Below are 26,503 nucleotides of genomic sequence, written 5' to 3' on the forward strand. Positions count from 1 at the left end.
CTCAAGATCTGGCTTCTCTTTACCCTCTTTAGAGACAGTGGTGGGTAAGAGTGAGGGTTCTAGAGTCAGGCTTCCCTGAGTTTGAGTTATGACTTCTTCATTTTATTACTCTGTGAAATTGGGCAAGTCACTTAACCTCTTTGAGTTTGTTTTCTCGTGAGAGAAATGAAACCAATAATCAGGTTGCTGGGTTAGGAAGATGACATGAGATAATACTGGTAAAGCATATAGCACAGTGCCTGGTTAAAAACAGAGGTTCCAGATGCAAGCTATTATATATAGAATAGATAGACAACAAGGTCCTACTGTATAGCATGGGAAACTATTTTCAGCGTCCTGTAATAAACCATAATGGAAAGACTATGAAAAAGAATGTATATATAATTGAATCACTTTGCTGTACAGCAGAAATTAACACAACATTGTAAATCAACTATACTTCAATAAAATAAATTTTTTAAAAAGCAGAGGTTTTCCATAAGTGATAATTAATTTTTTAAAAAGTATTCTTAACCTTAAACGTTTTCCTTAAAGTTGTAAATGATTTATCTTCATGCTCATTATCTGAAATCATATGCCTTTCTTTGCTCCCAAGCCCACCCCCCTCCCAGGTATTTTTCCTTTGCTTGGGATCCATTCCTCCCCATCCACATACCCATTCACCCAATCCATGAATGCTGGTTCTTCTGCTTGTTAGGAAAACAAGCTGCCTCGCTTGGCTATACCCTTTTAAGACATTCATCCCTTTTTAAGAAAGTTCCTTTTCAAGCCAAACTACTAGTAGGCATCCTGGGAAAACACATTAACAGTGTCTATTTCTGAGTACTCTTTATCCAAGTCCAAATGCCATGGGGCTGAGGCCGGATTTATTTCCTTCTGAACTGGCCTGGTGGCCACAAATGTCTTGGGAGGTCCTAGAGGACTAATTCTCTGTATCAACCTCAGGAGAATTGACTATTTCTGACCTCATTTATTGTCTCTTATTTAAAAGTTCTATAGTTAAACTTTTATTTTGATATAATATTAGACTCACCCACCTGTGTTTTAAGAGTAACTCTTCCAGCCACCATCTCTAATGATCTGTGAGCCCATCTTGCAAAGCCTGGTATTAAAAAGTATCTCTGTTTTTCAGTGGTGTGCATTTCAATTCTCAAGCCATAGCTCCCACCATTGAGCAGATTGACCAGTCTTTTGGTGCGACCCATCCTGGAGGTAAGCCAAGTCCATTTGATTCCTCTGGTCATCTGTAGCCACGTTCCTGTCGGATTTGGGAATTGGTACTTGGGTGCACAGGAAAGCTCTTCCCTCTTGCTTTCAGTCTAGTAGGTCAGTTCAGAAATGAGACACAAGGAAGGTGTTGCCAGCCATTACTCCCTGCCAGGCTGGTTTGTGTTCGCAACTTCTGATGCCATTCAACCATGCCATTTTCTTCTCCCCACTCCCACAGTGTACAACTCCGCTGAGCAGCTCTTCCACCTCAACTTCAGAGGACTGTCTTTCTCTTTTCAGCTAGATTCATGGACTGAGGCTCCCAAGTACGAGGTTAGCCTTTCTCTTTCCCTGATATTTATTGCCCGGTGCCCAGGTGATATGGGTCAGCAGAGTACCATTGGAGGAGGCTGGATAGGTGCTCTTTCTTTGGTTTCCTGATCTCTGAGGTCTTCGGAGGCCAATGGGGGGGTACAGTGGGGGAAGCTGATAGAACAAAGCCCTGGCTGGCATTCCCAGGAAGAGGGCGCTTCCAACTGAAGAGTGAGGTCGAGCTCACTTTGCAGAGGTAATTCCATGTCGTGTGCTTTAAAACTCCAAATCACCACAGTTTTTCTCAATGGCCTGGAATTTGAGAGAATTCATCCTTAGGCAACAGCATCCTTAGTGTTATGAAATGATAGCTTTTTGTAAGTTTTACATTTTATTAAAGGAGGCATTTCTACATTTTCTCCCTGATGAAGGAATGAAAAACTAAGTAAAATTAAAGATGAACTTGCATGATTAGGTGAATTTATTGACCTGGAGACAGGTTGGACTGTGTGCTTTGACCTGGCCAGTTTTTTTTTTTAATATCAAGAATTTTAATAATCTTGATAAATAAAACAAGCAGACTTCAAAGTTTCTCAGAAACCACAGTCCCATCCTTCTACACTGTAGGTAACCATACCCATTTTTATAGAAGAGGAAATAGATACAGAAAATTTGTACCAAGTAAGGCAGTACCAGTAGCAGAGTTCTATCTGAAACTGAGATATTCCTATTCTAAGTTCCTTACTTTCGTGACCTGGCCAGTTCTTGAAGACCATGAGTGTCGGGAAAATGCCAGAGCCTGAGTCGCATGGCCCACAGTGTGCTTTTATTAAAATATTCGTCTTGTGTTTGCAGCCCAATTTTGCCCATGGTCTGGCTTCTCTCCAGATACCCCATGGAGCAACTGTGAAACGAATGTACATCTACAGTGGAAACAGCCTACAGGATACCAAGTACGTGTAGGGGAGCACAAGCTTCATGCTAAGGCCATGGGCTCCCTGGGAGGGAGGGCAAAGCCTCTGCTCACTGTGCCTTCCCCCAGGGCTCCTGCGATGCCCCTGAGCTGTTTCCTGGGCAATGTGTACGCTGAGAGTGTAGATGTTCTTCGGGATGGAACTGGACCCTCAGGTTTACGACTTCGCCTACTTGCCGCAGGTCAGTTACTGGCTTTGGGGTGGTGGATTCTCCGTTATATCCTTGTTGTGATAGTCTAAAATCCCACGTCGTTAGGATAGTTGGTAGAAGACAAATGGTGCTGATGTTTATGGTTAAAAGTTTTCATTTAAATTTGTGAAGGGACAAGACAGTCTTATTTTGAGCAAATCTTATAAACGGCAGTAAAACTTCCTCCCTCGGCAGGTACATCAGCCTCTGTGTACTTACGTAACTTTGCAGTGGTTCCTATGTCCTGGAGATATATCTTATGGGCTCAGTGTTGTATGTTGTCTCATTTTCCACCCTTTGTGCTCATTTCTCAGAGTAGACTGGCAAGAGGAGCTTGTTGAATTGTGGTTTAGCCATACCCTGCTCAGTTTTGCTGACTGTGAACAAAAAGAGTTGCTGCCTTCAGTAGCTGGTCTCTCCAGGATTCACGCCTCATCTTGTGATTTTCTTGTGTGGACAATCTCAACTCCTTCGGACCTTTGGATTATACTTAGTGGTACCGAGATCCTCCGGTGTGGAGTTTGCCTCCATAAGGATGGCCTGGGGACTTTGAGCTCCATGACAGGGCTGTGCCTTAATGGAGTTCATATTCTAGCCAGTGTTTGTTTGTAAGCTGGTGTCTTGCATCAGTCTCTGGGGCATCCGTTCTCAACCGTTTAGAATGTGGTATATAAACTGTGAACTCACTCCCCTGAACAATTAGTTCACAGCCTCCAGGTTAGAAATTTCTTTTCTTTTCTTTTTTTTAATAATTAATTATATATATAACTTTTTAAAAAATAAATTTATTTATTTTTTGGCTGCATTGGGTTTTCATTGCTGGACGCAGCCTTTCGCTAGTTGTGGTGATCGGGGGCTACTCTTCATTGCGTTGCACGGGCTTCTCATTGCGGTGGCTTCTCTTGTTGAGGAGCACGGGTTCTAGGCGCACGGGCTTCAGTAGTTGTGGCACGCGGGCTCAGTAGTTGTGGCTCATGGGCTCTAGAGTGCAGGCTCAGTAGTTGTGGTGCACAGGCTTAGTTGCTCTGCAGCATGTGGGATCTTCCCAGACCAGGGCTCGAACCTGTGTCCCCTGCATTGGCAGGCGGATTCTTAACCACTGCGCCACCAGGGAAGTCCCAGAAATTTCTTAGAATGTGGTCTTCTAGCCATGGCAGAACACCAGCTACTTAAAGGAGCATTGCACTGAGCTGTAGTTTTTGAGAGAATTGAGGTGTGGTAACAAGGTCAAGCAATTTAGGTCTGTCTTCTCAGGAGGACTGCTGCTTAAAACAGCAGGATGGTCAAGGATGGTGTGACTATCCCAGGTGACAGCAAGAGGAGCCTGTTGAGAGTAGGGGGTCTCAGCCAATTCTGACTGCCACCCTGTACAGGACACTCCTAGCAGTCACATCTCACCGCTTACAGGGTCAGTGGGGAAAACACTTTAAGTCAAGGCATCACTGACTTACTATCCAACCCAGTACTCATTGAGAGTTTCCTTTGGCAAGCAGAAGTGTGGCTTGTCCTGGCCAACCCATTTCTCACATCTTTTTCCTATGGAGTGTGGCTACAGTGATGCTTTTAACATGGAAAGTCCATTCAGTTGTCTTGATCCCCACAATAATTTATAGGATGACTCATTCCAGGGAATCAGAAACTAAAATAGTCTCCTAAAAAGAACTAAGAGTAATTTTACCTGAGGAGGCTTCAGGTAGAGTGAGACAAGAGAGGAGGCTCACCTGTGAAGGGTGTCTCCCCTGTAGCCCCACCTGGACATTCACAAGTATCTGGTACTTGGAGACATGGGGCACACAGTCCAGCTTGACAGGACTTTTGGTGGGTTCCATAGGTCACCCAGGCTTGCCTAAGTGCAGGATTTATAGACAGAGGTTAATGTAGACCGTGGTTTTTCCCAGGACCTAGTTAATTTACACACAGCTGTGTGTGTGTATGTGTCAGGAGTGGGATTTGAAACAGCTCTTATTTTGCCACTCAGTTTATATGTGCTGTGACTTAAGACTCTTGGGTTAGTTGGAGAACTCAGTACCTCTTTGTTTCAGATTTTGGATCCCTGAAGTCTTCTGTATATAACAAATGGATTGTTATACGAGAAAGAGCTTTGTCAGCTATAAAGCCCTGTGTAGAGTAAGGTGATGGTGGTGGTTATCATGGTACCAGGAATTGTAGTCCTTGGATTCTTGGCTTCCTTTTATAATTTTGGGCAAAATACTTTGTCTTCTCATCCACAGAATGGGGGAAATTTTACTCTTGGTGTGTCTGTTGCTATTCCACAACCATTTCTGTGTATGTGTGTGTTTAACTAGAACCATTTCTGAAATGTATTAGACAAAGTCAGGGTTGCAAGATTCTTCCCAATAAAGAAACTTCTGGCAAATCAGGTTTTTTTCTTTCTCTCACTTGCCTGGTTTGTCTCTTTTGAGTGTTAGTGGGTCTGGTGTTTGTAGAATTAGGGAGTTAAAAGTTAGTGTGTGCTTTGCTCTTGGCTCTTTTATAGAGTGATCTTCAGGTCCAGTCTCAGGTTGGGGGTTACCATTGAGAAGTACTTCTTTTTTTTTTTTTAATATATTTTATTTATTATTTTTGGTTGTGTTGGGTCTTCATTGCTGCGCGTGGGCTTTCTCTAGTTGCAGTGTGCGGGCTTCTCATTGCGGTGGCTTCTCTTGTTGCGGAGCACAGGCTCTAGAGCACGGGCTTCAGTAGATGTGGCCCGTGGGCTTAGTAGTTGTGGCTTGTGGGCTCTAGAGCGCAGGCTCAGTAGTTGTGGCGCACGGGCTTAGTTGCTCTGAGGCATGTGGGATCTTCCCGGACCAGGGCTTGAACCCGTGTCCCCTGCATTGGCAGGCAGATTCTTAACCACTGTGCCACCAGGGAAGCCCCGAGAAGTACTTCTTAACGTAAATCCTTGTATCTTGTCAAGACCTAGAAAGTGGCAAGAGATAATAGCACCCATTTATATATTTCCGTAGCACCTGTGCTGCTGTTTATTGTACCACAGTTGTGTGGTGGTCTGATTGGAATCTTCATGCCATAAGCTCCAGTGTGGGCAGAGACTGCACCTGTTCTGCTCACCATTGTTTCCTCAGCATCTAGCAAAGTGTCCTAGCCCATGGTGTCAATGACTGAATATTTGCTGAGTCAGTGAATGACTTTTCCAGAGCCCTGTATCACTTTTGTGGGATTGAGTGAATCTCTCGCATTGTTTTGAGTAGATAGTGATCTCTTCTAGCATCTCAAGTCCTGGTGACCTGGTACTTCTGCTTACATGCAGTCTTGCCCCTCAGCCAAACCTGATAATGCAGCATGCAGCCACTGGCCTCTCTAGGGCTCCCAGGACCCTGGGCTGCAGGGTCACAGGTACTGACTGGGAACCTGACCACCTGTACCTTGTTCTTTCCAGGTTGTGGACCCGGCTTATTAGCAGATGCCAAGATGCGGGTATTTGAACGCTCAGTGTATTTTGGCGATTCCTGCCAAGATGTTCTTAGCATGCTTGGCTCTCCACACAAGGTCTTCTACAAGTCAGAAGACAAGGTAGGGAAAATGTGTTTATAAAGTGAATAGGTGGTATCTCTCTCTCTTTTTTTTTCAATCAACTTTAACTTAATATTGAGTAAATGTAAACTGCTGTTTTCCCATAGGACCTGCTCTATTAAAGCTGATGGAAAAGTAAATTGAAAGCTTTTTTCTGACCCCTGTTGGTCAGATTGTTCTGCCTTTCCTTGGAGACCAGGGCGCAGTCTATAGTCAACCAAAGCTGGCTGGGTTGTTCGGCACCATCATGTGGGACTCCCACACTCTTGCTTCCCCAACAGATTAATGTTATACAAGAAACACAGTTTGTAGACTCATTTAATCCAAGAATTAAATGTATTAAGGGGTTGGATTTCAATTCATTGTTATTTTTTCCCCAACAGATGAAGATTCATTCTCCTTCTCCTCATAAGCAAGTTCCATCGAAGTGCAATGACTACTTTTTTAACTACTTCACTCTCGGAGTGGTAAGTTGTGATTCCTTAGAGAAGCGTTCCATTTCTGTGGGAGTGTGCAGTGCCCCTGGGCATACCTGTGTGCATACATGCAGCTTTAACCATGCCTGGCTGCAGGAAACCTAGCCCTAGCTGGCTTTACCAGTGTCATCTTGCATTGGCATTGGTACCCCCAAAGTAGACCTTTCCTGTCACCACCGTTGCTGAGAAACACTGGGTTCTCTGGTATGTCTTGATTTCTTTTCTGAGGGAAACATGCTCCACAAGTAGAGGCTGCAGGAGTCATTCCTGTTAAGATGTTTTGGGAACTGCTGTTTTGTAGAGCATAGGACCCTCTTCTGGAGCCAAAAAACAGGCAAACAAAAAAGGCTTAAAGTCTGGAAGTGTGCTTGTGTATTTTTAGGGGATCACCCTAGAGGCATTGCTGCGGCCCTGTGCTCTGGACGTACGGTGCTGAATGGAGCTGTGGCCATTGGTGCTGACAGTCCAGCTGGTAGATGTGTGTGTGAGAGAAATGATAGTGTAAAGAAACTGCACCAGCAGGATAGAGCTCAGAGGGCAGGGCTAGCCTGGATATTGGGTTTTCTAACCATTCAGCTTTCTAGGGCCTGAGGCCCTGAAGCAGCAAAGAAATGGTATACTCCAGAGAGGGTGAAAGGAGGAGGACTGGGTCTGCCAGTGTGGAAAAGACCAAAGAGGAGCCAGGAGTAGCAGGGGAGAGGCAATGGGATCATAAACTCTTGAGGGTAGGATGGTGGCAGGAGGGAATGGCACTGTTGTAAGCTGAACCTCTTTTTTTTTTTTTTTTAATATTTATTTTATTTATTTGGTTGCACCGGGTCTTAGCTGCAGCAGGCAGACTCCTTAGTTGCAGCTCGCCAGCTCCTTTAGTTGCAGCACATGTGCTCCTTAGTTGGGGCTCACTGGCTCCTTAGTTGTGGCAGGCAGGCTCCTTAGTTGCAGCATGCATGTGAGATCTAGTTCCCTGACCAGGGATCAAACCCGGGCCCCCTGCATTGGGAACGTGGAGTCTTAACCACTGCGCCACCAGGGAAGTCCCAAGCTGAACCTCTTTTTGAGTTCAAGGGCCAGTGATGATAGGTGTCAGGGAAGATGGAGCGAATGGACCAGCCCTGATGGGACATGGTGTGGCTGTTGGTGGATGGCTGGAGTCAGGGGTAACCCTGGGGTCTCAGGCAGAACAGCTGACAGGATGTGAACCTGAGAAGGGTGTGGCAGGGTACGAAGAGGTGTTTGATAGGCAGTGTCAAATCCAGATCTGAGTCCTGGCTAGAGGCTAGCCTTTACTTCAGTTCCAAGGGTTGCTGACTCCCACAGAGAGGGCCTGTGGAAGCCAGAAGGGTCTGGCAGGTCATGGCATTCAGAATAGCCAGATGCCTTGAGTCCCTTGAGAGTCAGGTGGCCCCTGAATCTTCTTGTTAGCCTGTAAGCCAAAATCTGTGCTTGGTTACTTTTTTTTTTTTTTTTTTTTAACATCTTTAAAAAAATATGGAACACTTCACGAATTTGCATGTCATCCTTGTGCAGGGGCCACGCTAATCTTTTCTGTATCGTTCCAACTTTAGTATATGTGCTGCCAAAGTAAGCATTCGGTTACATTTTTTTATCAGGTGTTTTTGGTCAGGAAAGATATCCCTGACCGTGTTTGAGTTCCCAAGCAGTGGGAGCTGTAGCCCCTTGTGCCTTTTGGGCCTACTGGTACAAGGTTTGGAATGAGGTGGCCTGTAGATAGTTCGGTGTATGTCATCATCACTTCGCACTCAGCCTCAGCTGTCCCCTTGATTGTTATTTGGGAGAAAGCTGTTCCCCAAGGGCATCCCCATTGTGGAGTGGGTGTCTCTAAGTTGGACATGCCCTCGAAAGCCCCCTGCCCTGCCTCAGTAACCTTCCCCACTTGGGCATCCTTGTTTTCTATCCCAGGACATCCTCTTTGACGCGAATACACACAAAGTGAAGAAGTTTGTCCTACACACCAATTACCCTGGACATTATAATTTTAATATGTGAGTATACCTGTACCTGCCCCTCCAGGAAAGAGAGCTTGTGGCTTTGGATGTTTGCTATTTCATGGAAAGCAAACATTTCCTGAGTGTTGGCTCTGTTCCTGGTATAGTACCCATTATCTTACATCTCTCCATTTATACCCATTTTACAAATAGGGAAATAGATTCAGAAAGCTTGGCCTCTTATCTGAGGTGATAGGGTCTTCAGAGCCCCCAAGCTGTGCCCTTTTTGGTTTGACTCCAGTGCCCAAATCTGGCCTCTTCCAGGGAACACTGTGTCAGGCCCAGAGCCAGGGCTTTGGGCAAGTGTGCTTGATCCTGTTTTTCCTGGGGTGCAGAGTTGAGATGTGGGGGTGGTCAAGGCCTCCCAAGGGGTTCAACCTTTACCCATCTGCCTTCTCTCTAGTTATCACCGCTGTGAGTTCAAGATCCCACTAACCGTAAAGAGAGGTGAGTAGTCAGTGTCCTCAGGGTAAGGAAAGGGTTTTAGAATCAGTCTCTCATGATGAGAAGAGATGATGATCCGAGAAGAGGTGATGCTCCAAGCAGAGAGGGTGGCAGTGGTTGGGTTTGTGGCGTCTTTGCCCACCTGCTTCTGCCCATAGCCTCAGCTCCTCTGGGTTGGGCTCTGTGTTCTGAGGGCCACAGTGTTCTTGGTCTGTAGTCTCCTGGAGGCCCTCAAGGTCTTATCCTGTGACCATGGGATTGCTGCTTTCCAAACTTCAATCCCAGTGCATAGGGTGGCTAGGGCTGGGGTCACAGGTGGGCTGAGACATCTACCTGAGCAGGTGTGGAACTGAATCCGGGCCAGGCCAGCTACCAACCACCCTGTGTTCTCTTTTCAGAAAACACAGATGGTCAGACAGAAACGTGCACGACCTACAGCAAGGTAAGCTCCTGTTTTCCCACCTGATGCAGTCTGAAAATGAGGTAGGCATCAGCCTGCCAGCAGTCTGGGTTCCCATGTCCTTTGGGCCAGCCATTTGTCATGGGTGGGGTCAGGTCCCTGCTAATCCCGTGTCACCCCCATCCCTCTTGCAGTGGGACAACATCCAGGAGCTCCTGGGCCACCCTGTGGAGAAGCCTGTTGTCCTGCACAGGTGAGTGGGAGGCTGCTGTCTCTGATCACCCCATCTGGCTCCTCACAGCCCAGAAGGCCCAGGGAGCCCTAGCAGTGGGTATGGCTTAATGACAGAAATGACAGAAATTTCTGGTGTTGCCATAGACATGCTTCCTGCCGCAACCCTGCGTGCTAGGACTAGGCCAGCTGTTCTGCATGTTTACTCGCACCAGAGAGGCTGCCCCTTGGGATAGCTCCCCCCTCCCCCACCTACCTCCAGGTATGGGGACCTTTTCGCCTCTAGTTATTCAGAAAGGGAGGCAGTTTTGACTAGCTGTCCTGGGCTCCCTTTTCCCTGTCAAAGCTGCTACCTGCTTTAGTTAACAGCCCAATACCTGGTTGCATCCTGCCTGAGGCTCCCTCTCCCTCCTGACTTTGCACCACTCCAGTCCGATTGCATGTTAACTTTCTGTGCCAGCTGGACTATGTAGGATTTGGTGCTTGAATGAGGCCCATCACTATGACTAGGACCTCAAGGGCCTGTGTGGGAAACACTCACAGCCATGAGGGACCACTGGCTAATAGCCCCCATCCCAAAAGGAACCGGATGCCTTGCCTGGCCTTGGCCTCTGTCTGCCCCCCTAACTGTGGCTTCCCTGGCCTCAGGTCCTCCTCCCCAAACAACACCAACCCATTTGGCTCCACATTCTGCTTTGGTCTTCAGCGGATGATCTTTGAGGTAAGCCCTGGGGGTTGAGTGGCCGGTGGTCATGGTGAGGACAGGCAAGTGATTGAGAGAGAGATTGGGGAGGGCCTAAGGGCCCTGCTGAGCAGGTTAATCAAACAAGATGAGAGGAAATTGGGATCCCACATTTATATTTGAAAATGTGAGTACAATAGGAACGGGAACCACAGGGCAAGTGGGGCTCAGTCCGGGGGTGTTGGGGGCCTTTAAATGCCATGTGAATGAACATGCTGTGGGGTGAATGGCTATAGAGGCCCCACTGGCTTGGGAGAAGAATGGGCTGCCCCTGTTTTCCCATCTGGATGCCATACCTTCAGCAGACCTCTAGCAGTTCCAGAAGGACCGGACAAATGGGTGTGGTCAAGTTTATATATCCCAGAGAAACAGGCAGACACAGGAGCAGAGATGACCCCCTTAGCATGAGTTGGGGGGTGTTGAGGGGTCAGTCCAGCCCCATGTGCAGGTGGGTTGCACACACAACCTCCAGCCCCTGTGCACAGGAGCTGCCTCAAGTCCCTTCTCTTCAGTCACAGCCCAGGACTGATGCCGCTGGTGGTTTTTGTGGGTTTGATTGCCTGCTCTGCTTACATTCCTTCAACTCCTCCCCCTTGACTCGCTGTCATCTTCTCATAACAGGTCATGCAGAACAACCACATTGCCTCGGTGACCCTTTATGGCCCCCCCAGGCCTGGTGCCCAACTGAGAACCGCGGAACTCCCCTAGGAACATCACCACCCATGCCCCTCTGCCCCATGGAACTGTGTGTCGCATCCTGTTCAGCAGGCCACCCTGTGGGTTTTCTTGGACACCTTGCCAGTGTGGAAGGGCTGTTGTGATATTTTGAGGTGGGGCTCAGGGTGGGTGCTCTGCCATGGGGTGAGAGGCCCAGATATTCTTCTGTGCGATCTCAGCCTGCTGGTGCCAACAGGGGACACAGACTGCAAAGAGAAGCACAAACTCTGAGCCTTGATACCTGGACCCAGGAGCTCTCGACTAACATGTAGGGAGACAGGGTTCTGTCTCCCCTGTCCCCCATACATTGGGAAAACTTGGGGCTCTTTCTCTGGCTGAGGACACAGGCACCCAGACAAGGACAGGGTCCTGCCTTTGGCCCAGCATTGCCACATGACCCTCAAGGCAAGCAGGTAGCATGTCCGTAGTACTTGGTTGCAACTTTTGCACTACATCCACTTTAGTTACTTGATGAGCTGGCTGTGGCCAAGGTGGCTCACTTGCCCTTCCCTGTTTCTTTCTTGCATGTGCTCCCTGCCAGGCCCAGTAGGCACACCCAACTGGTTGAAACACAACTTTCTACCATCAAGGTACGTGCCCAGGCCTGGTTCCCACCCCTCTTGGAGCCAGCCTTCAAGGCCGCCTGTTCCCCTACTCTGCCGCAACCTGGCTGGCAGCGCTGCATGTTTCCATCCTGTTTGCCTCTTTGTTTTAATGCCAAAGTTTTAGCCAAAGACATCTTCCTCCTTTATTTGTGTTTCAGCATTCTGTTCTGCACTGTGGGCTTGGCTCCCCTCCCTCAGCTCTGGGCAGTGTCCCCTGGCCGGGCCCATTCACGGCTCAAGGCCTCTGGGGCTCATGGAGGGCTGGGCTGCTCAGTCTCTTCGTGGGACTTGCTAAGGAAAGTAGCATATGTGCTTTAAAAATATTAATCCTTTTGAAAAGAATTGAGAAGAGAAATGTATAATTTTATCCCATTTTTAATATTTTGGTCTAGCAACTTGTGATACATAGATGACAATTTTGTGAGTTTTTCAAATGTGTGTACAGATTTTTGTAAATATGACTCTTTTGTAATTAACTCATGTACAGCCTCATCCTGTATAGTTTAACAATGAATGTGCAGGGGACCTGCCCCGGGCGCCTGTGTGGTGCCTGGGCCTACAGCCAGGCTTGTGTGGCGTTCCCATGACTTTGTTACGGATTGGTGTCTTCCCATGTGGACTGTGGCCTGGCCAGAGACCCTCACACATCCCACTGTGGGGCAGCCAGGACTGTTCCCATCCTCCTAGCATGGGGGAACCTTCCTCATGCCCTGCCCATACCCCTTCTCCAATAAAGACCTGTGCCCTCCGCGACAGCTCTCCATGTGCTGTTGCTGGGATGTTTATACTAAAATGAGCGTGGAGGCATTGATTTTTTTGAGAAAGGGGGTGGTTGAAGAATATGGGGAAATTTACAGCTGGAGGAGTTATCTTAGAAAAAGGTTCCTTGGCTCCTCTGAAGGGGGCAGCACAGGCTCCAGTGGGAGAATGGCACAGTTGTGTGGGTGTAGGTGGGTAGCTGGACGTGGGGGAAGACTAGGTAGGACAATGCGCTCAGTCCCTGTGTGCCTCCATCCCTAATGTTCCAGCTAGTCCAGGGCTCAGGAGGCGTTGGCCCCAGGAAAGCAGATCTAAAGACCTAGACGTGGCTAAGAATGCAGTTTGAAGGGGCAAATAGGAAGCAAAACACCTACTTTCAGATTGAGTTGTGGCAGAATCTGCCGGTTCCGTGAGGGCTGAGGCTAGGCCCCTACCCATCCCTGTGGGGTCCAGCCTTGAGAAAGATCTGCATTTGTTGGCATCACTCTAGGGTTTCCAAACTAAGAAGTATGGTCAGATTCCATGAGCCTCTGCCACCCCCACCCCCACCCACGTCTCTACTAGGAGGACCAAGCACGTTCACCTGCTTGGCAAAGAGCCTGGTTCACCACCACCTCAGCCCTGGCTGTCTCAAAGGGCCACCATTAGATTTGCTCCAGATCACCTCCCAGTAGGGTGGGTCAGCAGGAACCAAGCTCAATCTTCACTCCCTGGGACCTTCTGGAGGCAGACACTTGGATGCCCCTTTCTGGGGAAGAACGACATACACAGCACTAATCCGCCTGGGAAACCTACTCTTCAAGCTACCTCCCACTTACATCCTGGGTCTGAATGAGGGGGGCTTGGAGCTGTGACAGGTGGCTAGGGGCCCCACTGGAAGGGACCCGCAGCGACAGGCCATGGACGCGCACAGGCTGGCCCGTGCGGCCGGTGCAGCAAGTGCCACATAAGCCATATGTCAGCAGCCGAGAGCCCGTGCACTACAACCAGCTCGCGGTAAAAGCAGGGGTCGAAGGTGCGGAGGTGCGGAGCGGCTGAAGGTCGAGGGATGCCAAAGGTGCGGAAAGCAGGGTGAGGCTCAGGCGTGAGACGCAGGCGCTGTAGACACATGCCCAAAAAGACGTCGTCAATGGGGAAAAGCTCAACCTGCGAGCAGGCACCGGCCAGGCGGCGCAGCGTGGCCCCCGAGAGCACGAAGCCGCCGCCGCCTGCGTAGGCCGGGTAGGCAGGCAGGCCGTACACAGCCTCAGGGATGTAGTACTTGCTGGCCCGCACGCGGATTGGCCGCGCCTGCACTATCACGTCACCTGCAAGCAGGTCCTGCTCCGGGTCCCTTGGCGCCAGGAACTCCAGCAGGTTTCCCACGTGCACAAACACGTCGGCGTCACCCTTAAAAACGAAGCGCACGTCGGGGCAGTAGGCGGAGGCCCAGGCCAGAAAATGGATCTCCTTGAGCGTTAGGTTGAAGAAAGTGTCGTCGAAGGCCCAGAGCAGGATGTCCGCGTACGCACGGCTCTCAGCACGCAGCAGGGCGCTCCAGTGCGTTCGAGTGCCCGCCCCCTCCGCGTCTGCCCCGTCTGTGCCCGCGCCCCGGGGCACGCCCAGCAAAAACACCCGGCGCACTAGCGCCCCCTGCACGCGACCCTCAGCACCCCACGTCTGGCGCACGGCTTGGCGCCGCTCGAAGTCCGCAGCCACCGACTTGACGGCGATGAGCAGGTCGGGTCCGCCGGGGTTTGCGCCATTTCCTCGGCACTTGTGCGGCTGGTTAATGAGGAGAGGGAAGCGCCGCTGGTCCTTGGCTCGCAGATAGCGGCCGAAGTCAAAGGGTCCCGTGGGCGTGGGCGGCTCCGGCGTATCCTCTTCGTAGGCCGGCGGGGCTGCGCCTGCTTCCGGCGCCTGAAATACACGGAGCCCCGGGGTGGGCCCCGGTGCCGCCCTCCCTTGAGCTCCCGGCGCGCTCGTCGTCGGGGCCGCGCCATCGCGCTGCGCATAGAGCAGGAGGCCGAGGGCGGCGCCGAGGAGCAGCGTGAGCGACGCTTCTCCGCGTAGGCGCAGCCTCCGCCTCATGTCCGCCTGGCAGGCGCCCGCGGCCCCTGCGGAGAGACTCAGTCAGGGGCTCAAGACAAGGAAGCCAGCAGCCGGCAGGGGCTCCGGCCCCGCCCTCCCCGGGGGTAGGGCGCGGGAGGCCACACGCCTGGGGTCTCCGGCGGCCGGCCGTTCATCCCCCTCCGTTGTCCTCCTACTTTGGGCCCTGACCCCCCACCGGGATGGGCACCCTGAAAGGGCAAGAAGTTCCTCCTAGTAGCCGACTCCCACCCTCTCAGCTCCGGCCTAGCACGGTGCCCCAGAGCCAGAACAGGGAGACGCGGAGCCTCGGCCCCACCCCCTTCCCGCGCTGAGGCCGAATCCCTTCTACCCATCCCTACCCACCACGGCGGTCCTTGGGATCCTGATACACGTTCGGCCCTTGGGAGCGGCGTGGCCCCGGATGCCGGGGCCTCCGGGGCTCAGCGCAGGGTCCCAAGGGCGGCCATGGACGGGGCCTGGGCCAAATGCAACGTTGGCAGGAAGGGGGGCCGGGGCCGCTGCCACGTGACCCTACAGCTGTGTGCGCCCGGACATCTGGAGCTCAGTCAGCTCCGCCCTGGCGCTGCAGGAGCGCCGTCTCCGAGTGGAGACTAATCTCTGAGAGGGATCCTCACGGTCAGCTCTCTCTGGGAAGGCGCAAAGAGGTGAGTTCTGGTCTCCGTGCAGGCTCAAACTTCCCAATTCTGCCTTTCCAGGGGACAGGAAGAAGCACTAACCTTTCTGGTTAGTTTCCCCACCCCTGCCTCTCCGGAGCGGAAAGGGCCTGGGCTGGGCAGGAGCCCCAGCGCAGGAGGGCTTGGCATCGACCCCTCCCACGCCATCCTTGGAAGTGCCTCTCGTCAGCTTTCCAGGAGCCCTGGTTCCACAAGACAGGGTCCAAAAAGTGCCCCGGATACATGGCTGCCTCCTTTCTCCTGGGTCTGCCATGCCCGCCAGCAGACACACCACGCACACAAGGACTAACAAAACTGCGTGCTCAATTCTCACAACCCTGGCAGCAGCTGTCATTGATCATGCCCAGATGGGGACGCTGCCCCTCAGGCAGTTGAGTGACTTGCCCAGGATCGTACAGGCGGAAGGTAAGAGCACTGTCCCAGATCTTCTGGAATTCAGTCCAAGACTCTTTCCTCTGTCCTCCCTTGCCCCTCTCCCTATCCATCCACTTGGATGCAGGAGAAGGGGGCCAACCCTGTCTGCTTTAACTTCACAGGTGAGCACTTCAGTCTGTCTCTCCAGAGGCAGTTCTGAGTTCTTTATTCCCTAGTGCCCCAGGCCATCATCGCCTCCTGCAGGAAGAAATAACCAAGCCTGGGCCCACTGCAGGCCAGGTAGGGCTGGCAGGGATTGGTTTAGCTTGGGGGACTCCTGAAGTAGACCAGTGAGCAAAGGGTTTGATGTGGACACAGGCGGGCAGAGAGGCGCTCTGGAGATTGAGGGCCCAGGCCTTGCCCAGCTCTGGCTGCCACCTCTCTCTTCTTGGAACTCAGAGCCTCCAGGTGCCAGCCATGCAGTGGGGCCTGGAGTAGACAACACCCACTCCGCCCCGCCCCGCCCCACCCCACCCCAGAGTTTCTGAGGGCAGACTGTGAGAACCAGCACTGCTACCCAGTGCCATCCTCTTTCCAGTGGCTATGACTGTGCCTTCTGACTTCTTCCCACCAATATTCTCCCTTACAAAATAAACCTTCCAACCTGAGCCTCACTCTCCCGGTCACAGACTTCTCAGGAGTCCTCTAGTCCGGCTGTCTCTGCTACCTCACCTCCCATCCCTCCTGTGGTCTGGTTTCAGGCTGTCCACACCATGTCCCAGAAACAGCCCCCACCTAGTAACCTTTTCCCTGACTCCAGTGGACAGTCCGCAGCTTTGACAGATTTGCAGCCTCCATCACAGCAGGTGGGTATTCCCCTGGCTTCCAAATCTGGTTTTCCTCCTTCCTCTTTGGGTTGCTCTTTTTTCTGGTTGGTGACCTTCAGGACCTCCCCCTGGGCCACCCCACCCACTCCCACCTGTACATTTCTGAATCCTAGGCCTCGACACTCTCCTGAACTCAAAACTATAGATCCAGCTATCCTTGGACTCTCTCCCTGGATGTTCTACAGGAACATCATGCCCAACTTGTGCCAAACAGAGCAAGCACTTCACCTCCCCCAGGGCCCCTATCTCAGCAGGCAGCTCCACCTTCCATCCAACTGGCAAAGGCAGAAACTCTGGAGTCCTCTCCAACCTTCCTCATTCAGTGTCACCAGGTCTGTTGTCCTTTGTCCTAAACAGCTCTCAATGTTCATCCCTTCCCTCCATCTCTGCGCTAACTGCCCCAGCCTGGGGCACTGTCTTTTCTCTCTCTCTGCATCCTCACCAGCCTCCCAGCCTTAACTGCCAAAACCCTTTGAAGGCCTCTCACTAGCCTCCAGATAAAATCCAAACTCTGTAAACTGGCTTACCTGACCCCATGCTATCTGCCTCCCCCACTCAACAATGGGTCTCTGCAAATCCACCCACCCGTAGATCCAGCCACTCTAAACCTTCTGTTCTAAATCCCTTCCTCTCACCTTCCTCAAGACCTCACCTGAGGCTGACCATGCCCAGAATATTGCCCTTCTCTCATTCCACCGCCCACAACATTCACACTCATTTCTCTCCCAGGAAGCCTAACCCCTAACCTGGGTTAGGCCCCTGCTCAGTTGCTCCCAGAACTCCTTGTATTTTTCACATCAAAAAACTGGTAGTATTTTATTACTGTTTCTTAATATTCAGAGTCCCAGACTGAGTGTGAACTGGGGACAGGCAGGATTCATGTGTTTTGTTCACCACAGTATTTGCAGCACCCAGGATGATGCCTAGGATACAGCAGGTCCTTAATGAATTATATTGAATTAATGAATAGTAATAAATTGTTCTATGAATGAAGAGGTAAGGCCTGGCTGAAAGCCCCTCTTCTGCGGTGGGAAAAGGTGAGGCAGACCTCTTGCAGCAGGTCCCCCATACGCTCTCTCTATCCTAGTATCTAGAACAGAACCCCCAGTGGCACCCCAGCAGACACTGTGGGTGCTTGTCCGACTCCTGGAGAGGGCAGTCATCTCTGGTTTTAAGTGTGGTCTCAGAGTCCCGTGGGTGGACAGGAGGCCAGCAGTAGCAGCAGAAGGGACCCTACAGTCATCCAGGTGCTCCAAACCCTGGCTGGGCAACTGGCCGACCGCCCCTTTCTCTGGTACCCAGGCTAGGCCAGGCCGCCATGGGGACTCGTGAGGCCCAGCAAGTCCTCTGCCAGGCTGGTGAGCTCGTTCTCCTCGAGCGCCTCCACCAGGCGCTGCAGCGTGGCGCGGCGGCCCTCGGCCTGCACGAAGCGCCGCAGCAGCTGGAAGGCCTGCTCATACAGCCCTTCACGCTCGTATTCATAGGCCAGTGAGTCAAGCGCCGGGTCCCTCAATGCACGACAGCCGCGCTGCAAGGAGCGCCCCACCTTGCGCCACTTGAGGCCCACTGAGCGCGCGAACGTCTGTTGGTCCTGCAGGCTCAGCGGCCGGTTCACTGCAGGGGGAGTGGGAAGCGGAGTGAGCTCGGGACACCCTTCCATTTCCGCCCCGCGACTATCCCGCGCAGACCTCGCCCCTCCCCAAACTCCATCCTCCCGAGGATCCTGCCTCTGCTTCTCTCCGGGAGTCTCACCTACGGGCTGACCCTGGAACAGAAAAGTCTGGCCAGACGGCGGCGGCGGCGGCGGTGGCGGTGGCTTCTCCTCCGACGGAGAGGGTGCCAGAGACTGCGAGGGGCCCGGAGCGCCCTCCACGTCGCTCCCTTGGCCCCCCGAGCCGCACGTCAGATTCCTGAGCGCATCCTCCAACTCTGTTAGTTCCTCATCCCGGAGCCGGTCGGGCTAGGGAGGGGAGTGCGGCGTCGGTGGGGGTCTTAGCCGCGAATCCCCACCCCACCCTGGCCCCAGCCCGGCCGCACCTTCTGGGCGAAGATGCAATTCAAACAGCGCTCCTCGTCGGTCAGCAAGGCATCTAGCTGCTCCGCGCCGGCGCGCAACTCCAGTTGCAGCGGCATGGAGTGCAGGGTCAGCTCCGCCGCCAAGCACCCTTGCAGCGCGGCGCGCAGCGCCCCCTCGCGGTAGGTGCGGAGGAAGCGGCCGCAGGCCTGGCGCCCGCTGAAACGCAACTGCACGATCAGCTGCGGATCGCTGCGGTGGATCTTGAGCATCTGCAGCACGTCGGGGCTCCCGCCACTCTCTGCGGAAGCGGGCAGTCAGGTGGCATGCGGTCCCCATGCGGGGCCATTCTCCAAGAGGCCGGAGGAGGGATGAAGCCCGAGGTAAGACGCCCTCCCCATCCCCAGACCTAGGGGCGCGGCTATTCGCCAGAGCTCCCAGCTGGGAAGCAAAATTGGGATGTAAACAGCAACAACCCAGAATAAAGGCCAGGACCTATCACAGGGAGCACCCTAGGACGGAGTGTGTGCTACGCTATCCCCAACCCTGAAGCCCCAAATGAGGGTGGGCAAAAAGGACGTGGAAGAGACTTTGCAGGGTAGAAAGGGGCGTTTGCCCTGGGCAGCCAAGCCCTCTGGGCAGGTGGCTGGCAGGGCAGGGGGCGGGAGGTCTCAGGTTTTCGGCCTCCTAGTGTGGCTCCCCCCGCCCTGGAAGGAGAGGGGCTCTCGCCGCTCTGAGGCCGGAGCCAGATCTCCCAATCGGCTTCAACCTCCTGTGGCCTCTGCCCTGAGATGGGAAAAGGGGACCTGAAAGGTAGGTACTGGGGAGGGGGTCTTGGGCAAGGAGTGCTGCAGTGAGAGAGGAAAAGAAGAGAGAGGCGCGATTAGTAGACAGCAGTGAGCGGGCTGATCCGGGGAGTGGGGGGCATGGAGCAGGGGGACGTTAGTGCACACATAGGTAGATCATACAGAGACACAGAGACACAAGTCTACACCCAAGGGCACACATGCATACACAGAGAAGACAGACCCTACGCAACCAGGTGTCTTCCTCCTCCCTTCCCCAACGAATCTTTTCCTTAAAGTGCTGGTTAAGCACAGGCCCACAGAGTTGAAGAGGTGAGGTCTCAGTCCCTGGCTCCGCCCACAAAAGGCCCCAGGCCAGCCTTTCCTCTCCAAGTGCCCGCCCACTCACGCACCTGCCAGGGCAGTCCGGAGAGCCCTATACACCGCCACTTTCTGCTGCGGGTGAGCGTAGGCATCCGACAAGACCACCTTGTCCAGCGAGGACTCCACAAATAGGTAGGCACTGCCCACCCACTCCTCAAGCCCATTTGGCCCAGCCGCCATCTTGCCTCCTGGGGACAGAGATAGGCATTCAGATCACCCCCAACCCAGCTCTGGAGACAACTGTCCAGTCCCACGTGGCCGAGCTGTCCCCTCAGCTGACATCCAGCCGTCCCCACCCAGCTGGCATACTTATGAGGGTAAGTTCATCATCCCACAGGCAGCCCCTTGTGCTTCTGGATCTGCACAGCCCAGCCCAAACCAGCCCAGCCCAGCCAAGGTTTTCAGTGAGGACTGTCTCTCCACTGTCTTCTCAGAGAAAGAGACCAGGGTCACAGGGATGGAAGAGGAGAGGGACAGTGTTGCAGTAGAAGCAAAGAAGTTCTGCTCCCTCCTCAGGCCAGGGTGTCTCTCTTTTCAAAGCTGACTGGAGACATCCTCATCCTGGATGGTGCCCATGCCCCACAGCACAACCAGGCCCATGTGCTGGTATAGTATGCCCTCAGCTTAAATTTGAGCCCCCAGGATCCCTGTGGGACCACAGCCCCCACTTTGGTTTTCTGACCTGAATTCCTACTATATCTCCAGGCTTCACTTCAAAGGACACCTGTAGTTTGTGCCTGCCCAGATTCCCTCCCGCAATCCTGACTGACCTCTGGGGCCTTCCCTCTTCCCTTTTCTCAATCCACATGCCTGTTGTAAGGGCTAACTCCACTCCCTAGCTCCAGGCCTGGGCAAGTGAAACAGGCCTAGCCAATCTGCATATTCCATTCGCCTTCCTGAAATGATTTGTTCAGAGTTGGGCATAGGATTCAAGTTGGACCAATCAGAATCAACCTGCAAATTTGGCTGGACCAATAGGAAAGAGGCATAAGTTTCCCTTCCTATCTTGAAGCTGAGCTAGAAGCAAGGGTAGTTCTCCTCTGCCGCTGCTTGGGAAGAGCCTGACTGAGAATGAAACTGGCACAGGAGGCTACAGAGCCAAGAGATGAAGAAGTGCACTCCTAATCACACTATGTCCCATCTTGGACTTTTCCATTATGTGAGCTAAATCATTTCTGTTTATTCTGTGTTTCAGATCTGCCCCCAGACCCTAACGTGAGAGCCAAAGCTGGGACAGTACCTGGGCAGGGGCGCTCCAGCATCACCCAGACCTGGCAAGAAAAATGATACTTGATAACCCTACCCTGCGTCTGAGCACAGGGACGTACCTTTTGAGCAACCCCCCCCCATAATCTTTTGGTAGAAAACATATTAATACTTGTGTGTTTACCCAAAACCATAGTCTGGAAATTAACAGGAAGTTACCATTGTTTACCTCTGTTGGGGAAGGGGGAGACTTGGGGTGATTTTTATTTTCACTGTATTTAGCAATATTCTACTTTATGTAAACCGCATAGATGCAGTCCCGCCCCAAGGGGTAGGTAAGTAGGGGTGGGACCGGGCCGTGGTCTCCCCAGCAGGCCTACCTGCGGGACATTGAAAACCTGGAGGAGGGGGGAAGCTCCCTCACACTCACTACGACTGGACAAATGGGAGAAGTCAAACAGGCCTGCCGGGCTAGAGGTCGAGAAGGCCAGATAACGTTTGAGAAGCGGCCGGGGCCCTTGGCTTGCTTCGCGCCCTTGGGAACTCCTTTCTACGTGTCCTTCCAAAGAAGCCCCTCCTCGGGAAGCCCCGCGCCCCACCCACCCGGAGTCCGCCTCTCTGCGGGCGGGGCCCGGCTGGGTCCTAGGAACTCTTAGCTGAGCTGAGAACTCTTAGCTGGGTACCGACTCAAGAAAATATGCCCCTACGACCGGGAGCCAGCCGGTGCAGCGTTCTATTAACACGGCCTAACAGTCCCCGGGTAGCCCCACCTCTGGCAGGGTGGACGGTGACGGCCTGCTGGCGGGCGTGGCCCCTCAAGGACTGACAGGCTGAGAGTCCCAGCATCCTACTCAGCTGGGCCGCTCCCGAGCTCTCGACAGGAGCTCCCCGGCCTCCCTCGTTCTGGAGTTCTGCTCTTGCTACTGGCTGGGGAGAGCAAAGGGTTTCTGCTCAAATATCTGTTCAGAAACAGCCCCACCCCCTCCTCTCACCCACAGGGCCCTGCCGCCCCTTGAAATCCCCTAACTGGGACAAGGAACTTTTGGGTACCAAGGTCCGTACCCTCTCTCCCGCCTCCCACGGAAACAGCCCAATAGGCCACCACCACCACCTGACCCGAGCAGCCGCGGATGACAACCGCTCCGCACCCATGCTTCTGAGCCAGGATCCACCTCGGCTCCTGCCGGCACCGGGAAGCCCACCCACTCTCTGCACTAACCTGGCCGCCTCCGCCCGTCCTGGATTCCCACGCCCGCCCGGCTCCACTGGATTCGCGCTGCTTCCGGGTGTGCGCGGAGCGCAGGGGCGGTGCCCCAGTCCGAGCCGCCCCATCTGTCCCGGCGTCCCGCCCCTCGGGCTCCCCGCGGTTCCTTCCCACCACTGTCCTCCGCCGCCAGTCCCCAGTCTCTGGGCAAAACCCACCTGGTCCGCTGAGCAGGTAAGAAACTGGCGCCTGAGGTTAGACGGCAGGAAGAACCGCCCGCGGCAAGGGACTTCGAGGACTTGTGGTTCTTACGAGGCCGGAGGGCCCCAGGGTGAGAGCTGCTCCTCTTCCTCCAGCGGGCAACGGATGGATCAACAAGGAGGCGCCCCCTGAGGACCAGACGTTTCTGGTGCCTTCTGTATGGTAGAGCTCGAAGATCTCTGATCTCTGATACTCCCTGACACTCTGAACGGGGTGCCGGTGGGTCCCAAGTTCAGGCCTGGCGGAGGGTATCAGAAGCCCCAGGATACGCGAGGCGCAAATTCCAGCAGGGACCGTTAGCCTAGAAAATAGAAAACTGGCCAGTGGCGTGAACCGTTGGGTACGAAAACCTTTAAGCACCTTAAACTAAAATTGGCAACTTCAAAGAGGACGCACACTTTCCAACAAAGACCGCGCTCTGAGGTGGGTCTGCCGAATTCCAGCTGAACCTAAGCCGCCCAACGGGAGCCTGGGCTGCTCGGGGTTCAGGATCGGAACTTGAACCCAGGGTTCCTCAGGCCCCAGAAACCCAAGACTTTCTCCGCCCCGCCGGCCTTTTCTTGGAAGCACTCAGGACACCTCCCCCTGCGAGGTGGAGGAAAGAGCCTCCCTTCTCTGGGCGGATTCGGTTGCGCCCCACCCGCGTCCCTGCTTTCTGATTGGCTTATGGTCTCTGCCAATTAAAAGTTTTCCCTAATGATCCCGCCCTATTAACCCTATCTTTACTCTCTAGTGACTGGCGGGGCTAGGACCGGGTTTCTCAACTTGGGGCCTGTAGAATCCACAGGAGCTTGTTGAAATTCAGATTCCTGGGCCCTACTCTTTTCGGAGAGCCTAACTTAGTAGGTGGGGCCGTGGAATCTGTAGTGTGAACAAGTGTCCAAGTGATTCTGATGCCCCGCATCCTTTGAGAATGCCTCATTTCAATGGTCCTCGGTGCTTGGGCTTAGTCCTTCCCTAGTACTCAGGGTCGAAATTGGAAGGGAAGCAGTTCAGTGACCCCTGTGAGACTAGTCTGGGCCATCTGGAGGCTGTAAGCGTGTAGTAGAGGGAGGCAGGGGGAGGCAAGAGGGGCCCTCTGAGCTGGGGGGAGGACGTGGTTGTCTGGAGTTAGAGCCTGTGCATCCGCCTTCCAACTTGCTCAGAGAAAACTTTGGTAACTAGAAGAAAGATCCCATAGCATCATCCCAAATCCGGTATTCGGCTTTATCAACGTGGTGCACCGGTCGTGGTTGAGTTCCTTCTAATATAGCATAAAACGTGGATTTGCTCAACAAGTGAGAACGTAGTTTAAAAGAGAATCAGAGATCCTCGGCATCCAGGGCAGATTTCATGGGTCTGTGACCTGTGCACTGCACAGGGCCCCAGGCTTGGTTTAATAACTTGGTTAAATGCTCTGCTGTCGCTGTCTTGAAACCCTTAATAATGTTTTGAGCAAAGAGACCCACATTTTCATTTTGCACTGGGCTCTGCAAATTACATAGCAGCTCCTGGGCTACAAGCATTTCTACACGTAGGCTCCAGGTGCTTCCCTCAACACTTTGGCCTTCCTGCAGCGGAACCCCGACCCCACGCACGGCCATGACGGAGCCTGGAGAACAACTGCCGGAGGAAGTGCTGGCACTCATTTTCCGTCACCTGCCCCTGCGGGACCGCGCCGCTGCTGCGAGGGTTTGCAGAGCTTGGGCTGCCGCTGCCACCTGCAGCACTGTGTGGCACAACACGAACATCAGGTGAGCAGGCTCCTCCCCCTCCCGCCTTCTCCCTGGCTCGGTGGAGTCAGGGGTTGGGGAGATACAGTGACTCTCCCCATATTAAGAAGCGTAATCAGGACTTCCAGCGGTCCAGTGGTTAAGACTGGGCACTTCCAATTCAGGGGGCGTGAGTTCGATCCCTGGTCAGGGAACTAAGATTCCACACGCACGAGCCCCCCCCCCCAAAAGTGTAATCATTTCTAACATTTATTGGCCGCCCACTGTGTACCAACCATTGTTCTAAGTGCCTTACACATATTAATTTATTTAATCCTCACTAAAACTTTATGTGGTAGATAGGTGGTATTATCTCCGTTGCACAGATAGAAAATTGAGGCAGAGAGATTTAATCACTTCTTACTCAGCTGAGAAGTAGCAGAGGCAAATGTGAACCTGGCAATCCAGAGGTCACGCCCCGCCTCCTTAAAGACCGCTGAGAAACCCCTGTTCTTAAAATGTCATTGGCTCTCCGTGGCAAGGTTTCAACCAGCGGCAGATGCATCTGAAGTCTTCTAAAGGGATAGGATGGGAGTTCCCTTCTAGCATCACCTTGGAGCGACCAGGCATGGTCGGGACAGGGAGGTATGTGGGGAGGGGGCAGGAAGTGGGGATGGTAGCTGGAACCCAGGCTGAGGGGTGGGTTAGAGGCCTCTCTCCAGGTCGCGGGGACTCGGCCGGCTGAAGCCTTTTCTCCACCATTCTACCCCCAAGTTGCGACTGTGAGCTAGAAGGCATGCAGCCGCAGTATCTGTCCGCTTGCCTGGACTACGTTCAGAATCTACGTCTGGAATTTGTGCCGTCCAGGGAGCCGAGCCGCCTGGCGGCCATAGAGTTGCTGACCGCACTGGCTGGCCGTAACCCCGAGCTGCGAGGCCTGTGCCTGGAGTGCCGCGGAGAAAAGCGGCTCTTCGACTCGGGCCGCGACGTCCTGGACGCCGTGCACGCCCTCTGTAGGGCTGCCCGCGCGCTGCGCCACCTCGACCTGCGGCGCTTGCCCTTCACACTGGACGACGCTCTGGTGCTGCAGGTGGCACACGGCTGCCCGGAGCTCTGCAGCCTTTTCCTGGATAACAGTACGCTGGTGGGCAGCGTGGGGCCAGGCTCCGTGCTGGAGTTACTAGAGGCCTGCCCCTGCCTACGCGCCCTCGGCCTGCACCTGGCCAGCCTGTCGCGCACCGCGCTCGAGGCACTGGCGGCGCCAGACCGCGCACCTTTTGAGCTCCTGGCCCTGCGGTGCGCATGTCCCGAAGACGCACGCGCGCCGCCCCTGCCTAACGAAGCCTGGGCCGAGCTGAGCCGCCGCCACCCTGGACTGGCCGTAGAGCTGGAGCTGGAGCCGGCTCTGCCTGCCGAGAGCGTGACGCGCGTCCTGCAGCCTGCTGTGCCCGTGGCTGCGCTGCGCCTCAGCCTCTCTGGGGACACCGTAGGCCCGGTGCGCTTCGCAGCGCGCCACTACGCCGCAACCTTGAGCGCGCTCGAAGTGCGCGCTGCCGCCTCTGCCGAGCTGGACGCCGCGCTGGAAGAGCTGGCAGAGCGCTGCGCGGGCCTGCGCGAAGTGCACTGCTTCTGCGTGGTGCGACCCTCCGTGCTGCACGCCTTCCGCACGCACTGCCCGCGCCTGCGCAGCTACACGCTCAAGCTAACGCGGGAGCCACATCCCTGGCGGCCTACGCTTGTGGCGTGAGGCGACAAACCCTCTTTCCCCTCCCTGCGGACGTGTGACCCCTGAGATGCTGCGTGGGTTTGCCCCGGGGCGCGTCAGCTGCTAGTCCTCTCCTTTAGAACTCTGTTGCCTCTATGTCCCTCTCGAGAATTGGGGGCTGTGGGATGGCGTCGGTACCAGCGCGGAGCAACCTGAGTCCACTCGTTGCTGTCAACATCTGCAGACACCCACTGTCCCCGCCATACGGGGATCACCCTCCTCCAACCCCAGTCCTCTGCAAACGTTGCTCGGCGGCCCCGGCGTGGGAGGAGGGAGGGCACTGGCTCAAAGCATGCCTCAGGGTTGAGTGTGAAATAAATCAAGCAGTATCTCTACGTCCTGTGAAAGGCCGGGTCCGCTCTGAAGGGTGAGGGAGGAGAACCAGCAGAGGCCGGAGGAGGGGTCCAGGCAGGGGTGGGAGAGCTCGAGACCTCAAGGTTTACTTCCACTGGTACGGCTGCGGGGGTCAGTGTCGGGGCACTCGCATCTTCGGAATGACAACGCCCCAGGGTTCGGCGGGAGGGGGCCAGCTTCTCCTTCCCCCACCCTCCCGCTCTCAAGCTCGCTCCTATCTGCCCCTCTGCCCGA

The 26,503-nt window shown here is 53.9% G+C and overlaps 4 protein-coding genes and 1 long non-coding RNA gene across 27 annotated transcripts in view; 3 read left to right on the top strand and 2 right to left on the bottom strand.

The window, feature by feature from the left end:
- The window catches only part of PHAF1 (phagophore assembly factor 1), a 29,213-nt gene extending 16,580 nt beyond the window's left edge, over positions 1-12,633 (top strand). For 6 of the 12 annotated variants that reach the window (XM_082439696.1, XM_082439701.1, XM_082439700.1 and 3 more), the window contains 12 exons: positions 1,133-1,212; positions 1,448-1,542; positions 2,377-2,474; positions 2,564-2,676; positions 6,086-6,219; positions 6,603-6,686; positions 8,616-8,698; positions 9,105-9,148; positions 9,544-9,587; positions 9,740-9,798; positions 10,425-10,497; positions 11,140-12,633. In XM_082439696.1, the coding sequence (XP_082295822.1) occupies positions 1,133-1,212; positions 1,448-1,542; positions 2,377-2,474; positions 2,564-2,676; positions 6,086-6,219; positions 6,603-6,686; positions 8,616-8,698; positions 9,105-9,148; positions 9,544-9,587; positions 9,740-9,798; positions 10,425-10,497; positions 11,140-11,226 (994 nt within the window). In that variant the 3' untranslated portion in view covers positions 11,227-12,633. The other 6 variants (XR_014257193.1, XR_014257191.1, XR_014257192.1 and 3 more) reach the window with 6 other exon arrangements.
- On the bottom strand, positions 12,198-15,187 carry B3GNT9 (UDP-GlcNAc:betaGal beta-1,3-N-acetylglucosaminyltransferase 9). Of its 2 annotated transcripts, none has more exons than XM_082439710.1 (2): positions 15,033-15,187; positions 12,198-14,695 (listed from the first exon to the last, which is right to left on the bottom strand). In XM_082439710.1, the coding sequence occupies exon 2, from the start codon at positions 14,667-14,669 to the stop codon at positions 13,461-13,463; it is 1,209 nt and encodes a 402-aa protein (XP_082295836.1). In that variant the 5' UTR covers positions 14,670-14,695; positions 15,033-15,187; the 3' UTR covers positions 12,198-13,460. The 2 variants fall into 2 exon arrangements, with proteins under 2 accessions (XP_082295836.1, XP_082295837.1); XM_082439711.1 differs by having other exon boundaries at positions 15,029-15,159.
- LOC309649579 lies at positions 14,667-18,346 on the top strand. The gene is made up of 4 exons (XR_014257208.1): positions 14,667-14,886; positions 15,386-15,769; positions 16,480-16,584; positions 18,203-18,346. It is a non-coding gene; the product is annotated as an uncharacterized lncRNA (long non-coding RNA).
- TRADD (TNFRSF1A associated via death domain) lies at positions 17,544-22,547 on the bottom strand (the record flags this gene model as incomplete). 8 transcript variants are annotated; one of them, XM_082439732.1, is made up of 6 exons in its annotated part: positions 17,544-18,219; positions 18,358-18,565; positions 18,643-18,920; positions 19,818-19,976; positions 21,765-21,921; positions 22,214-22,345. In XM_082439732.1, 5 exons carry the CDS (start codon positions 21,838-21,840, stop codon positions 17,909-17,911), a joined length of 1,032 nt encoding a protein of 343 aa, XP_082295858.1. In that variant the 3' UTR covers positions 17,544-17,908. The 8 variants fall into 8 exon arrangements, with proteins under 8 accessions (XP_082295858.1, XP_082295853.1, XP_082295852.1 ...); XM_082439727.1 differs by lacking the exon at positions 21,765-21,921 and adding an exon at positions 21,029-21,059 and having other exon boundaries at positions 22,214-22,265; XM_082439726.1 differs by lacking the exon at positions 22,214-22,345 and adding an exon at positions 22,143-22,160.
- FBXL8 (F-box and leucine rich repeat protein 8) lies at positions 22,329-26,286 on the top strand. 4 transcript variants are annotated; one of them, XM_082439722.1, is made up of 3 exons: positions 22,329-22,432; positions 24,016-24,192; positions 24,925-26,270. In XM_082439722.1, the coding sequence occupies exons 2-3, from the start codon at positions 24,041-24,043 to the stop codon at positions 25,895-25,897; spliced, it is 1,125 nt and encodes a 374-aa protein (XP_082295848.1). In that variant the 5' UTR covers positions 22,329-22,432; positions 24,016-24,040; the 3' UTR covers positions 25,898-26,270. The 4 variants fall into 4 exon arrangements, with proteins under 4 accessions (XP_082295848.1, XP_082295849.1, XP_082295847.1 ...); XM_082439723.1 differs by lacking the exon at positions 22,329-22,432 and adding an exon at positions 22,514-22,621 and having other exon boundaries at positions 24,925-26,271; XM_082439721.1 differs by lacking the exon at positions 22,329-22,432 and adding an exon at positions 22,535-22,882.
- The last annotated feature ends 217 nt before the right edge of the window (positions 26,287-26,503 follow it).

Source organism: Balaenoptera physalus (genome assembly GCF_965194825.1).
Source record: "Balaenoptera physalus genome assembly, chromosome: 19".
NCBI lineage: Eukaryota > Metazoa > Chordata > Mammalia > Artiodactyla > Balaenopteridae > Balaenoptera > Balaenoptera physalus.

What these genes read in the sequence shown, in the direction of transcription:
- B3GNT9 (XM_082439710.1), bottom strand. Translation starts at nt 14,669, where the DNA reads ATGAGGCGGAGGCTGCGCCTACGCGGAGAAGCGTCGCTCACGCTGCTC.
- FBXL8 (XM_082439722.1), top strand. Translation starts at nt 24,041, where the DNA reads ATGACGGAGCCTGGAGAACAACTGCCGGAGGAAGTGCTGGCACTCATT. An exon ending in TGGCACAACACGAACATCAG is followed by an intron (nt 24,193 to 24,924) that starts GTGAGCAGGCTC and finishes TCTACCCCCAAG; the next exon opens with TTGCGACTGTGAGCTAGAAG.